General features: G+C 45.7%; 1 protein-coding gene across 1 annotated transcript in view; it reads right to left on the bottom strand.

Annotated features, from left to right (window-relative positions):
• Positions 1 to 1579: 1579 nt before the first annotated feature.
• Positions 1580 to 13995, bottom strand: part of RNF121 (ring finger protein 121) — an 83431-nt gene continuing 71015 nt past the window's right edge. Inside the window, exons 7-9 of the mRNA XM_006885542.1 lie at positions 4795 to 4928; positions 3913 to 4014; positions 1580 to 2083 (exon numbers count right to left, since the gene is read on the bottom strand). Coding sequence (XP_006885604.1) covers positions 1963 to 2083; positions 3913 to 4014; positions 4795 to 4928 — 357 coding nt within the window. The 3' untranslated portion in view covers positions 1580 to 1962. The remainder of the gene's footprint in view (positions 2084 to 3912; positions 4015 to 4794; positions 4929 to 13995) is intronic.

The raw sequence follows: 13995 nt of genomic DNA, 5'->3' as shown, positions 1-13995 counted from the left end.
AGTCAGGGAGGTCAGGAGGTGGAAGTGGTTTTTGGGGAACACATCAGGAATATAAAACCAAAGAGATCAGTTGCCATCAAACCTAGTCTGGACTCATGGTAACCCCCAGGTGTCTTAGCAGGACATCAGGAACACAGCCTGCTAGAAAACCAATTTTATGGAAAAGCTGGATTCGTATCTCTGCTTTAGACATACAGTGTCCCTTTCAAAATGTAATCTATCAACTTTCAGATCAACTGGAGTGGAGGATGGAGTTGTCCTGGGCTTGGTTTGTAGGTGTCAACTAAGTCAGATGATCTTTTTTGGTATCCCATGGAGGGTAGAGAGGAGTTAGGGCTCCATCACGGAATATAACCAAATGGATCACTGTGAACACATGAGACCATTATGTATGGAAGCACAGCCTTAGACAGTTTCTCATATAAGTCTGGTACAGGGATAGTGAGGACAAAAGTGAAAGGGTGGATGACCCTGTGCCCTGCAACCAGTCCCCATTCTACCTCCAAGACTGGAGCCACAAACAAGTGACATGAGCAGAGGGGGACAGTGGAAAGTTCCAGCAGGGTGAAGAGCACATTAGGTCAGGCATGGCCTGCAGAGTGAGGGTGACAGCAGAGTAGTGACCTCAAGCGGTAAGGACGGATGTTGTTTTATGTGCTGTCAAGTACAACTCACAGTGACCCTATGAACAACAGATCCAAACCCTGTCCTGCGCCATCTTCACATTTTCTAACACCCTTAGAGGCCAGTGACACAGTCACCATGTCAATCCACCTGGTTGAGGGTCTTCTTCTTCGCCAACCAAGCATCATGGATGGATGGATGCCTGGAAGGATGGATAGTCACCTATGTTAAGGGGGACCCAGTGATGCTCCAAGGGGCCCAGCACTCCACCACTCCTTCCAGATATTGAGAGGGAGTGGTGGGAAGTCAGGGAAGACCACCCCGCCCTCAGATGGGAGGAGCAAAGGCAGCAACAGCAAGGTACTCACGGGGACCCCAAAGGAAAATGTAGGAAGAAAAGAAGCCAGATGGATCCTCAGCTTTCCAACCTAGCTCATGGAGCTTTATTCAGACCAGAGTGACAAGATCTCGCTTGGTTCTTGCTGCCCTTGAAGGGGCTGGCATATTCCTTAGGAACCCAGTATTGAAGATCTTTGCCTCTTTACTTCAGAATTCTTTGAACTAGGGCTGAGGCCTGCCAGGAAACCTCTTTCCAGAACCCAAGTACACTGAGTCTTACCCTCTCCCTGCCACCCACCACTCCTGCTGCCTGTTTGCCTGTGATGATGTTCACACAGGGGCGTTCCCTAGTTGAGAATCGCTTGCAGCTTCAGCAGACTGGTAACAGGAAGAAGGTCCACATCTGCCACCATCTGAGCACGAACACACATGCACACATGTACTCTGCTTTCAGAGAAGGAAGTGATGAGGCAGTGCACCAGAGTGTCCGTTGGAACATATTACCACTTCCAGGTTGAAGCATAAACTTGCTCAAGGAGCCCTCAATCACTGCCGTCAACAGAAGCCCCCACGGCCCAACATCACCGCCTTGAGGGGAATGGAGAGACAGAGGTCCTCAGCTACTTGAGAACCTACCAGTGATCTCAGAGATGAGGCCCCTTCACACCAAAAAAAAAGTGGTTCTGCACAAGCAGAAGAGTTAGGCCTAGAGGAGTTGGGGGCAATTTATATGCTCCACAATAAAAAAAGGTTTTGGGGTTTTTTTTTAAATATATTCATCAAAATAGTTTTCTTTTAAAAAGCCCCCAACTGCTGGCAGCCCACTGGCTGGCTCTCCATTATAACCCTCCCCAGTCCAGACACAGCCAGAGGGGATCCTGAGTGGCCCAACTGCCCCTGTGAGTCTTTCCCACCCAGGATGCTTTGTGGGCAGGAAGGATAGTGCCCTAAGGTCCATGGTGGGTGGGTGGGTTCTCCTGTGATGCTCCTTCTTCCTAACTATTCCAGGCCCAGGATGTAGTTGATGCCTTGTACCAGGCCAATGATGACTGGCTGCCAGGCTACCAGGTACCGAAGCCAATCCAACAGTTGCCCATACATGACATGTGGTCTCTCCCAGCTGTTAACATGTTAAAGAAGAGGTTTTGTGTACAAACAGCTACAGGTGATCTAGGAGACAGATGGCGTTTTCTAACTCTTCTCTGGACTGTCCCACTGAAATGAGCCTGTGAGGAATGGCAGCTGTTTTCTAAGGGCTGAACAGAATAGACATGAGAAAAGGGTACAAGTGAAACCAAGCTCTCCATCCCACTATTCAGGGAAAGCCTCCTGTGTAACACTTTCTCTGAGATGACTGCTTTTTGTAGAAAACACAGTTTGAGACTGCTGTAAATACATCTACGACAATGGCTACAGTTAGGATAAGGATTCCTATTTTTGTAGGGCTGTTATGAGGCAAAGTGGAGATAATACATGGGGATTGGGATAAGGTCCTCCTAAGGTTCTTCTAATATTAAAAATGAAAGCTTTCCTAAAGAAGGGATTGAGCTTATGTTTTGAGGTGTTGCCAGGTGCTGTCAAGTGGACTATGACACACAGCAACCTTAGGAACAGACCTGACCCCTGTTCTATCGCACGCCATCCTCATGCTCTGACAGCCCATTGGTACAGGGACTGTGTCAGCCCACCTTGCTAAGGGTCTTCCCCTCTTCCTCTGACCCTCACATTTCCCATCATGACATCTTTTTCCAAGGACTGACTTCTGACCACACATCCGGAGAATATGAGACAAAGTTTTCCCATCGTTGCCTCTCAGAAGTACCATGTTTGTACTTCTTCTACACCAAGATTTAAGTTTATGGAGAATCAAAAGGAAAGGGACCCAGGCAGCAGAGGCTTTAAGATGGCACCATCGAAAGGTACCAAGCCCAGCAGAAGCCAAGAGACTCTAAAGGTTAACAGCCTTTCTTGTGCCCTGTGGCTAAATGCTGGGAAAGTGACCTGGAGCAGGGTCTGGGAGCCTCTAAGGAGAGTACAGGGGAAATTCCCACGCTTGTGGGGGAACTGCTCCAGAGGCAAAGACAGACTAACTTGATTCCCTGAGAACTGGGGGAAACTCCAAGTCTTCACATGGCCATGAAATGAATTGTTCCTCAACTAGAGTCTGGAGAAACCTGAGAGGGGATGGGCAAGATTTCGAAGAATTTGCTGGACTATGGAGTAAGCTGGGGACATAAGAGTTCCCCTGACAGTCCAGCTAGTAGGGGTAAAGACAAAGAAAATATGAGAAGAGACAGGCTAAAAAGCCAGGGTCCTAGAGCTCAGGGGAAGTGAAGGTAAAGCCAGAAGACTGGGAACCTTCCTGAGGGCAAGAGGAAGGTGAGGCCAGAGTGGGAGGGCTGGCTAGGTAGGAAGTGGAAGCTCAGAGAAGTACAGCTCATGTGCCAGAAGTAGATAGCGGCTGAGCCTCTCAGCCATCCTAGGCCTGCACGGGCACGGAGCTGGGTTCTAGTACTGCATGCCACAGATGTGATGCAGGCCATTAATGCACAAGGTTAAACCATTTACTCGAGCTCTAAACTACTTGGAAAATGATGACATTACTAGAGAATTGCTAGACTATTACATGGACCGATCCAAGTAAAGCACTCAACCAGTAATCAAGCAATAACTGAAAGGTGGCTACTAGAATCAATTTACCTTTGAGGTAAACAGAATTCTGGTGGAAAGCTGAGCTGTTATTCTCATGTCTTGCCCCTACTCTCCCTAGAACAGAAACCATACAGAGTGGAGTGGCAGACACATGGCAGGTTTAGGGTGGGAGATAGGCCCCAGAAATGTTGGGATGAGGCAATCTCTAAGGTTTTTCTACTGTTCAAAACAGAAGGGTTATTTGAAAGTCCTTTCTTCCCACGGCCCATTCCCAGCAAGGTCTTAAACAAAGGATACGGGTTGCTGAACATTCTCTTTAGGTCTACCTTCTCCTTGCAGTAGGGACACGTCTGCTTCTTGCCCACAATGCACCAGCCGCGGATGCAGAACTCGTGGAATCTGAGTACCACTGGTCAAGGGAAATGGCCGGCACTGAGGTGGCACTCCAGACCACGGCACATCACGGAGCCTGGCCCAATCTTGGCTTCACTTTTTAGTGGCTGTATAATCTTGGGTGAATCCCTTCTCTCCAAACCTTTTTCTTCACATGTGAAGTGAGGGTAAAGATCTTATTTTACAGCATTTATTATGAAACCCAACAAAGATAATACATGAATATTTCAACACAGGAATTGGATGTGGACTGAGTAAATACACGTTAAATGTCAAAAGTGCCATCCAGGGGGTTCTGACTGTAAAATCTGGGTGCTCTGGTTAGAGCAGCCTCCTGTCCTGTGAGGGATCCAGTCTTGAGTCAGCTAGTGCAGCCTCATGCTCTTTCTAACCTAGCCAAGCTATAGCCAGTGTTTACATAAAGTGGCTTCAATCCATGGGAAAGAGAAAGGAAGGCTCAAGTTTTCCTTACTGAGTATCAAATTCTCCAGCACAGGACCAGAAGCAGTTGCCATGATGTTAATTTGAGCTGGCAATCCCGTGCGTGCCGGAACAGAAGTGAGCGCCAGAGAATTGTCAATGCCTGCTATTTTGGTAGTGGCTTGCGAAGACTTTCTTCTGAGGTCCCACTGAGTGGGCTCAAACTACCACCAGGGACCTGTTTTCTTAGCAGGAAAGTCACCGACATTTCTGCCCTTTTGCGGTTCTACACTCACAAATATCCAGGGTTAAAACCACCCTCCCCACTATTCCCTCCCGGCCTAGAGTGCACACACTGCAGGATACACGTGATTGCAGGACAGCCTATACGTGTTCTCGATGATTCCCTCTTCACTGACATCCACAAAGATCTGCTGCCCACACACGGCACACACGCTGTCCGAAAGGTGCTTGGTAGGCATGCCCGACTCACTGTAGAACTGGAGAAAAGCAAAAAGAGAAGAAAAACTGTTAGATGCAGCCAAAGCCAAAGGCACAAAGAAGCCTGTTTTCTGGAGAAGAGGCCAGGTGGCAGGGGGACCTCTGAGTAGAGGATGACTTCTGGAAGCTAATTCTATCTCATCTCCGCTAGGCAAGAGGGGAGAAAAAGAAAGATGACAGATGTGTTAGGAAGAAAGTTAGACACAGCAGAACCACAAGACTGGGCTGGTTTAACATCAAGGACAAAGGGGATGAGGAGGACTCAGAGATAGTGCTCAAGAGCTATGGAGTTCAGGTCCTCCTGTCAGCGGCGGCGCCGAGGCAGGTTCTCTCACCGCTCAGCTAGCCACGGCCACGGGCTCCTCGCTCCGCCTTGCGCGCGCTGGGAGCTGATCTGGAGAGGAAAGATGGGCAATCGCCCAGGCAATTTACAGCCTCTGAAAACCTTTTGGAGGGTCAGCTATGAGTTGGTTCTGACTCAGTGGAAATGACGAACAATGAACTAAATTCAGAAGGTGTTTCTGGCGATTAAGAGGAGTCCCGGCCGCCCAGAACCCCTTGTTCCCGCTGCCGGGAAGCCGAATCGAGTGCCAACAAGATGGCGGACGGGGAGCTGAATGTGGATAGTCTCATCACCCGATTGCTGGAGGAACTCTACTATGCTTAGTGGTGAAAAGATGCACTACAGCCGGCGGGAGCTGCATCACTACTGACCTGCCCTCGGTTGACTCAGCAATTCAGGTAAATCACCACCTGTAGCAGAATCATCATCTGTACTAGCCACCCCAGAGGAAATCGCTGAGATGCAAAGGAAAAATGAGCTGAAACTCAAGATAAAGAAAGAACATCTTGCTGCTTTGCAGTTTGAAGGCTGCAACACTTCCATGATACATCCTCAAGGATATGAGCATGTACAGCTAAGCACAATTGATAACAGTGCATCTAAATTCCAAAATCAATCTCCATAACAGTCTATGTGTTTCCTACTGCCAAAGGGGCCCTTTAGAGTAGTGAGAGAAGATCTTCACCCTGAAACCCACAGCGTCCCTTTTCAGCAGGAAGTAGCTAAGAGAATGCACCATCCCCTTTTCCTTATGAATCAGGGTGAAGTCTCTCTCAGGGAGGAGTGATAGGGAATGGCAAGGGACACACTGACAAAGGAGATTAATCAGAACTGGCTTTGACAAGCACTGTGGCAATTGGACAATTAAAACAGACATGGGGGGGGAAGAAGAACGAACTGGGGAAGAGAGTGGAGAAAACAGTGCAACAATGAATGAATGAAAACCCAAAATCTCTGTAAATGTTCATTAAAACTAATAAAATTTAATAAATAAAAAAAAGCTATGGAGTTCAGAAGCAGCTTTGATACAGACTTAGTGATTTAAAAAGGGAACATCAAGTATGATGCTGGTTTGGTGCAAAGGGTATTCCCAGACATCTGTTAAAGAACAACAGAAGAATGCTGGTCACAAATGACAGGAAAATGTCTACCTAAATCATTGCACACACTCCAGATACTACATAGACAACCACTCAACTCATGTTTAAGATTATAACATTGTCAAAAACAGGGCACAGAAGTGGATGGCTGGTATCATACATAAAGACAAGCCCAAATCCATGCAAGAAAAAACATCAGAAGGAAAAGTAACAGAACATTTAAGCTAGTGACGTCTTTGGTAGTAAGATCATAGGTGATTTTTTTCCCCTTTTGCCAGCTGTTCTGTACTGAAATTGTAATGAATATATATCACCTTTGTAATAGATACTGCATCTGCAGTTGTTGATTTTATCTGTACCTATAAAGTAGATTCCTTGTATTTTGACTATGATTTGAGTTTAATCTAGGTTTTTTCCTTTTGTTTTCAAGTAGCTGTTGAAAAAGCAAAGCCTAAGAAACAGCATGGCGAGCTGCAGGAGCAGTAGATCACATAGAGGAGGGCCACCATGGCCTTCTGCAGGCCTCTGTTTATTGATAACTGAACAATTAAACAGTTGATGACTGGTCTTTGGTGCAGATTGAGGCTCAACAGCAGGAGATCAAGGATTCCCAGGAAGGAATGGGTGAGTCCCGCGGCTCCCAGCCCCCTGCTGCCGAGCCTGCACCGCTGCCGCAGCTCCATGAAGCTCCCACCACTGAACCCCAGGGATCCCCTCACCTGGGATGGACAGCTAGAGAGTAAGATCACCAATACAATGGATTGATGAGAATCACTGTGAGCTATCTATGACTTGACGACACTTAACAGTGGCAGCATGTCCAAGACGGCAGATATCCTCAATTCACCGCATCTGTTGATCTGTTGGCTGGCTCTGCCAAGAACTGATTAGACTGGGTGTGTGTGTGTGTGTGTGTGTGTGTGTGTGTTCACCACTGTCAGGTTCCCTTCTCCATTTATAAAAGGGGGAGGGTAGTGACACCTACTTCAAATTACAATATGATCACTTATTGGGGTGGGGGCGGGTTAAAGGAGGTAGTGCTGGAATTGGGGACGCTGTCCCTGGCCACACGGTCTTCAGTGAGGCGTGGGGTCCGGACTTGGGCGGGGGGTCTTTGGGGGTGTGCCAGCCAGCTCCCTAGGGAGTGTCACCCAGCCCTCAGTGTTTGGGCCCCCAGGGCGAGCCGTGTTCGGCCCTCGGGGTAAGCCAGCCCTTGAAGTGAGCTCCTCAGCCCTCAGGTTGTGCCATCTGACCCCTGGGTAGGAAAAACTGCCTAGGGTGTACAGAGAATTTTATCCAGGCTACTTTCCTCCACTCTCTCCCCCAGTACACCCGTAACACCCCCAAAACCCTTCTATTTTTTTTTTGTAACTCACAAGTTTGTTCTCTCTAGATTTGCTCCCTTTTCTATAGGTAACCTTAACACAGTTTTACTCCAGACCTGACCCTGAATCCAGTTCCTGAGACAAAAAGGAAATACAACTGCCAGCTAAGGAAGCAAAGGAGGATGGAGCCTCAGGGTTCAGTCAGCCATCCCCACTGGACCCACCTGGGAAAACACTCTGTAGTCCAGAGGGGAGTAAATGTCAGGAAAATATCTTCTAACAGAAAAATAAGGTAAGCAGCTTTAACCCAAGACCACCAGCAAGGTGATATAGTGTTCTCCCTTTCCCCCTTCACATCAACACCCCTGTTCAGCATGAAGAAGCCAGACAGTCTGCGCCCAATTTCCAAATGAGAAACCCACAAGTGAATAAGACAGTTTGTTTAATCACCATTGGACTATGCTTACCATTGCCCTGTATCATCTGTCCTCACTGGATCCTTTTCATTTCCTTCACCTGCTCCCCCCACCAACCAAATTGTACAGCCCTGCAACGGCATCCCTACAATTTCATCCCTCCTCATCCCCACCCTTCTGCTCCCAACCCTCACCTCCTTGTATCCCCAACATGTTTTTCCCAATAAAATTTAAAAAAAAAAAAAAGCAAGCAAAGCCTATCTTAGTTGAGAAGACCCCCTGGCAGGGTAGGAGAGCAGTGAGGGAAGGCACACATGTGCTGGGGCAGGACACTACAATCCTGATGGAAACTCCCTGGTCTCTCCTGGTCCTAAGAACTGCTCCCTGATCCCACGGGTCTTCAAGAGTAGAAGAAAGAGATGCCACACTGCCTCAAGATCCCATGAATTAAAGCACTCTGCCTTCAGTGCCACCTCACACGCTTGCAACATTCTCTGACTTAAACTCTATCAAAGAAAAACAGAGCAGCCCTATCAAGGGGAACCCAAAGCTTTGCAAAGAAACACACTGGAGACTAGGAGCTAGAACTTCTAACTCCTCCCCAAGTGCTCCCCACCACCCCACTAGTCAAGCACTCAGTCAACATTTTCTGTATGTTGCAGATGATCTGCTACTTGCTTCACTGATGGCCAGTTATCTAAAGGTTCTGTTCTTCATTAAAAGTAAAAAAAGTAATGGATATGAATAAGCCAGAGCCAGAGAGCAGGGCCAAGAGCTATGGAGGTCTGCTAATCATGTAACTTTCATACTAGAATCCTAGAACGGAAGCAGTGAGGAACACCTCTGAGATCCACCTGTCCTGAGCTCCTGTATAAACAAAGACAGGCAAAGCCAAGGACTCTGGGTCCACCTCCACTACAGAATCACAGTACAATCATGTAACACAGAAACATGACCTCTCACTCCAACCAACAGCACTGGCAGTGAAAGCAGTAAGAACTCTCCAACTTAGGGGATGGGTTGGAGCTCTCTGCCTGTCAGTTCACACCAGTCCTATCCCTCGGACCCTGCAACAAAGGGCACAAGATCAAAAGGAACTTGGATTAGGCAGGACAGTAGGAGGGAGATCTAGGAAAGTGTCTATTAAGCCTCGTTCCAAGAACTCTCCTCACAAGACAAATGTGGCAACAAGAAGGCACGGTCAAATTCACAGGCTGTGTCAATGAAGTAATCAGGAAAGCTTGCCAAGTCAGGAAGACCTTGGCAATCCTACAGTCACAGAAACCACAGAGGACCAAATAGGAGGCCCTGCCACTGGGTTAAATACAGGAGGGCACATTTTCAGTTTATCCTTAGGGGCCTGATCCCTTGCGTCCATGTAGTGTGCTGGGATCACATAGGTTAATTCCAACCTTCTGTCACTTCCTGATGACTGAACACATCACTCAAACACTTCATTCAAACTCTTCACTCATATTACTTCAAAGTTCAAGCAATATGTTTATTGGGTGTCAGTGAAAGTGATGAAGACCCTCAATGAAATGGACTGACACAGTGACTGCAGCAGTGGGCTCAAGTATGTCAGAGATGATGACGACGGCACAGGATGGCACAAGGCTCAGATCTGTTGTTCATAGGGTCACTATGAGTCATACTTGACAGCAATTAACAACAACAACAACAACAATAAACTGTCAGCAAGTGGGCTAGGTGTTTGGGATATTAGCTGGAAAACTGACCCAACGTCTGTCATCTAGGGAGACTGACATGTAAAAAATTTACCTAAAATATAGAGAATTGATGCCTTTGAGCTATGGTGCTGGAGAAGAGTTTTCAATATACCATGACTGCTAAAAGAACAAACACTTACATCCTAAAGAGGGTGAAGCCAGGCTGCTCCCTGGAGGCAAGGATTCCGAGGCTTCGTCTAACACACTCTGGGCATGTTGTATGGAGAGACAAGTCCTTGGAGAGAGACATCATGCTTGGGAGGGTGGAGAGAAGGAGAATGAGAGGGAGACCATCAATGAGATGGACTGACACAGTGACTGGGGTAATGAGGGTAGATGTGTCGGAGACAGTCCAGTTGGCACAGGGTAGAGCAGGTTTCACAGCTGTTGTACATAGGGTCAATATGAGTGGCAAGCGACTTAACAGCACATAACAACAACAACAGCATAAATTAATTATAACCATTAAACAGCTAATGAAAGAATATTATACAATGAGAAGGCATCTTTGAGGAAATGACATCTGAGGTTGAGACTTAACAAGTGGGTGGGAGTTACTCAGATGAAAAAAAGGCAGAAGTAGAGAGAAGAGGCATTGAGTCAGGAAGAAGTCTGATGTATGTACTTGAGAAAATGAGAGAGGCCTAATATGGCTAGAGAGCCGTGAGAAAGAGGAAACCATTACCTTGTTGGTTTCTTTAAGGATATGGGACTCAAAATGAGAAATCATTTAAAGACTTTAGGTAGGGAATAACATGATTAGACTAAACTTTAAAAAAAAATCACTTTATTTTCAATGTGAAAACTGAATCGGTAACGAGGCCAACATGGATCCAGAGAGACTTGCTAGGTGATGATTTTAATTCTTAAAAAGCAATAGCTGCAAGGTGGGAAAGGGTGAGAGCAGAGGGTGAGGGGGGTAGGGGTGAAACCACAGGGCTGCACAGTTTGGTGGGGGAGGGGGAAGGAAATGGGAGGATCTGGCTGGAACCTGTAAAGACAAGGTAATGATGGGCAAGGTCCAAAGGTGATTAATTTTATAAAAATAATGCATGGGAATGATTGTATGAAACACAGTATGAATAAAGAGCAATAGGAAACAAAATGTTTAGAAGCAATCCAATATAAAATTTTTTAAAAAAAGAGGGAAGGGGAAAAAAAGCCATAGCTGATGGAGACCTGTGTGAAGGTGATGGCCTATTCAAAGGTAGTGAAAACTGAGCAAGGTAAACAGAACAATGATGTTAGAGAGTGGAACAGTAAACATCCAGTGCTCATGGGTTAGAAATATGGAAGCCATTAAAATTGAAAGAGAAATGACCAGGCAAAGATGGCTTGGGTTTGAGTTCAGGAGAACTATTACATTTAAGTAAAAGGAAGGAAGAGTTAGCAAAAGAGACAGAGAAAGATTAGAGGGAGAAAATCTAGACAGGGTAATGTCACAAGTCAAGGGAGGAGAAGCCTTTTAATAAGTACAGTGCTTAACTGAGTCAGTTTTGCTGATAGCTGTGAACACAGAGTCACTCCTAATAGAACTAGTCACACACAGTCACTGGCACCCAGAGTAAAAAGTAATTTCAGAGGAAGGGTGTTATACGTTCAATCTCCCCAAAATGATTTGCTAACATTCTAACTCCTGATACCTGTGAATGTGACCTTGTTTAGAAACAGGGTCTTTGCAAATCAAGTTAAGAGTCAGAAGACCCACTGCAATTGAGACGGAAGTGACCCAGAGCTGACCCCATGTTCGGTTTCTGAGGCTGTAAATTACCTGAGAGGAGACTGCTCATCTTCTTCCTCTTGGTGGAGTCAAACCACTAAGAGGTATGGGAGCAGTTCTACGCCTTACAGACTATGCCACCAGAGTTCCCTAGGTCATTAGGGTGAGCTCTAACTCAGTATGACTTGGTACAGTTATAAAAGAGATACAGACACAGAAACAGGAAGATGGTCAGTCACATGGTAACAAAACTAGGGACTGGAGTAATGCACCTCCAAATTAAAGAACACCAAGGATTGCTGGCAATAGTAGAACACAAGAGAAAGGCACAGACAGCCTCTCCTACACCCTTCAGGAAGAGCAAGGCCCTGCTGACCAGCTGGACTGCAAGTTACCTAGTTTGTGGTAATTTATGTTAATTTGTTGTGACAGCCACAAGAAACTAATACAAAGGGTATATGAGCAGAAGTCAAATGAGAACAAGCTAAAGAGTATCTATAAGGTTAGCTGTAAAAAACAGGAAATAGTTCATTAGCTAGAGGAGAAAACAAGTCAAGAAAAGGATTTCTTTTAAATTTTTTTTAGGATTGAATTAAAGGTTAATGGGAAAGTCCAGTAGAGTGGAAGATGTTAAAAGCCAAAGGTGAGAAAAGGAGTAATTAAGAGCATATGAAGTTTTCTGAGAAAGAGGATTAAAAAAAATGCAGCGAGTGGGTAGGCTGGCCTATTACTCCACTGTAACTGGAGGAAAGGAGAGGACAGGTAAATATGTAAACTTGCAGATGTAGTACCAGGAAATTGTGGGGATTCCTGGTAGCTTTTAGTTTCTGAGATAAATTGGAGGCAAAGTTATCTGCCTAGAATGAAGGGACTAGAAACAGGGCAGGAAAGGTTTGAAAGCAGAGGAATTTTTAAACAAATGTTATTCAAAATGAGAGAGTAAACTCTTCAGATTTTTTATTTGTAAGACAAGAATAGTATGCCTGACCTCACAAAGTATTTGCAAGACTGAGAAAATACAGTTTACACATAATAGGTGCTCAGGAAAAAGGAATTATATTCCCCATCATAGATAATGTATGCCACGTGAGCCTTGCTCCTTTTTAATCTAATCCTCTCTCAACAGATGAAGAGCCTGACGCTCAGGAGAAGGAGGTGGAGAAGGTGGAGAGCCTTGCCAAGGCTAGAGAGAGCTGGTGACAGAACTGAAGCCAAATACTCCTCATGCTTAGACTCAGTTCAACAGATGTTTTTATAAGCATCTGTTGAAAGACTGAAGACAACAGCCATTTCTCAGGGCTAAGGGAAAGAAGAATCCATGCCTGCCACAGAGCAATCTGAATTGACTTCAGATACGGGTATTAAGGGATGTTTGGCAATCATTCACAATTTATTATCTGAATGAATTGCATTGGGAAAGTCAGTTGTGAGGGACCTTTCCAGAGTACTGAAGAGCAATGACATCAGTCTGGAAACTAAGGTGTGCCAGATCAAGGCCATAGTCTTCGCAATTGCTTGCTATGTGTCAGAGAGCTGAACAACGACTAGGGATGCTAGAAAGAGAACTGTGGTGCTGGAGAAGAGTGCTGAATATACCATAGACTGCTAGGAGAACAAACAGGTTTGTCCTGGAGAGGGTGAAACCGGCCTTGGAGGCATGGATTCTGAAGCTTCATCTGACATACTTTGGACATGTTACAAGAGGTCGCTGGAGAGGGACATCATATTTGGGAGTGTGGAGGGAGGTGCAAGAGAGAAAGACCCACAATGAAAGGGATCGATTCAGTAATTGGGGTAATGGGGGTAGGTGTGTCAGAGACAATAAGATTGGCACGGGATAGAGCAGGCAAAAGACTGCCATGGCTCAGGCTATTCTAGGTGCTTCACAGGAATTCACCTGATCCTTACAATAACTCTTAAGTCTGGTACTATTACAGCGAAGGTAACAAGATTTAGAGAGGTAAAATAACTTTCTCATGGATATGTAAGAAGTGAAAAGTAGATGAGAATTTGAGATCAAGGTTGTACGACTTCAAATCCCTAGATATTCCCAACACTTTTAAGTCAGATGACTGGACAGCTAGTCCTCCTCTGGTATTATCTGAGCCCTCAGAAAATCCATGAAGTAAATTTAGGGAACAGGATCTTACTTAGCAGTTAGAGGGAAGTGTGAGGTAGGATACATGGGCTAATGCATCATGAATAACATATTACTATCCTACACACCGCAGAAAAAGAAGACCCAGAAAGACGACTTATTTCACAATCTGTAGGCGTGGCTACTCGTGACATTTCTGGTGTACAAATGGAAACTACACTGACTGACTGTTGCAAACTTATGATCTCAGTCATTAGCTGGAAAAAAGAGATGTCACTCAGGGTCCCCTTGACTCAATTTAAGAAGTTAGTTATTTAAGGCTATACAAAGCTCT

The sequence above is a fragment of the Elephantulus edwardii genome, unplaced genomic scaffold (genome assembly GCF_000299155.1).
Source record: "Elephantulus edwardii isolate Elephantulus edwardi_28Jun2011 unplaced genomic scaffold, EleEdw1.0 scaffold00044, whole genome shotgun sequence".
Lineage (NCBI taxonomy): Eukaryota > Metazoa > Chordata > Mammalia > Macroscelidea > Macroscelididae > Elephantulus > Elephantulus edwardii.
The sequence above is the reverse complement of the archived record's forward strand: the minus strand, read 5'-3'. Positions and strand labels throughout refer to the sequence as shown.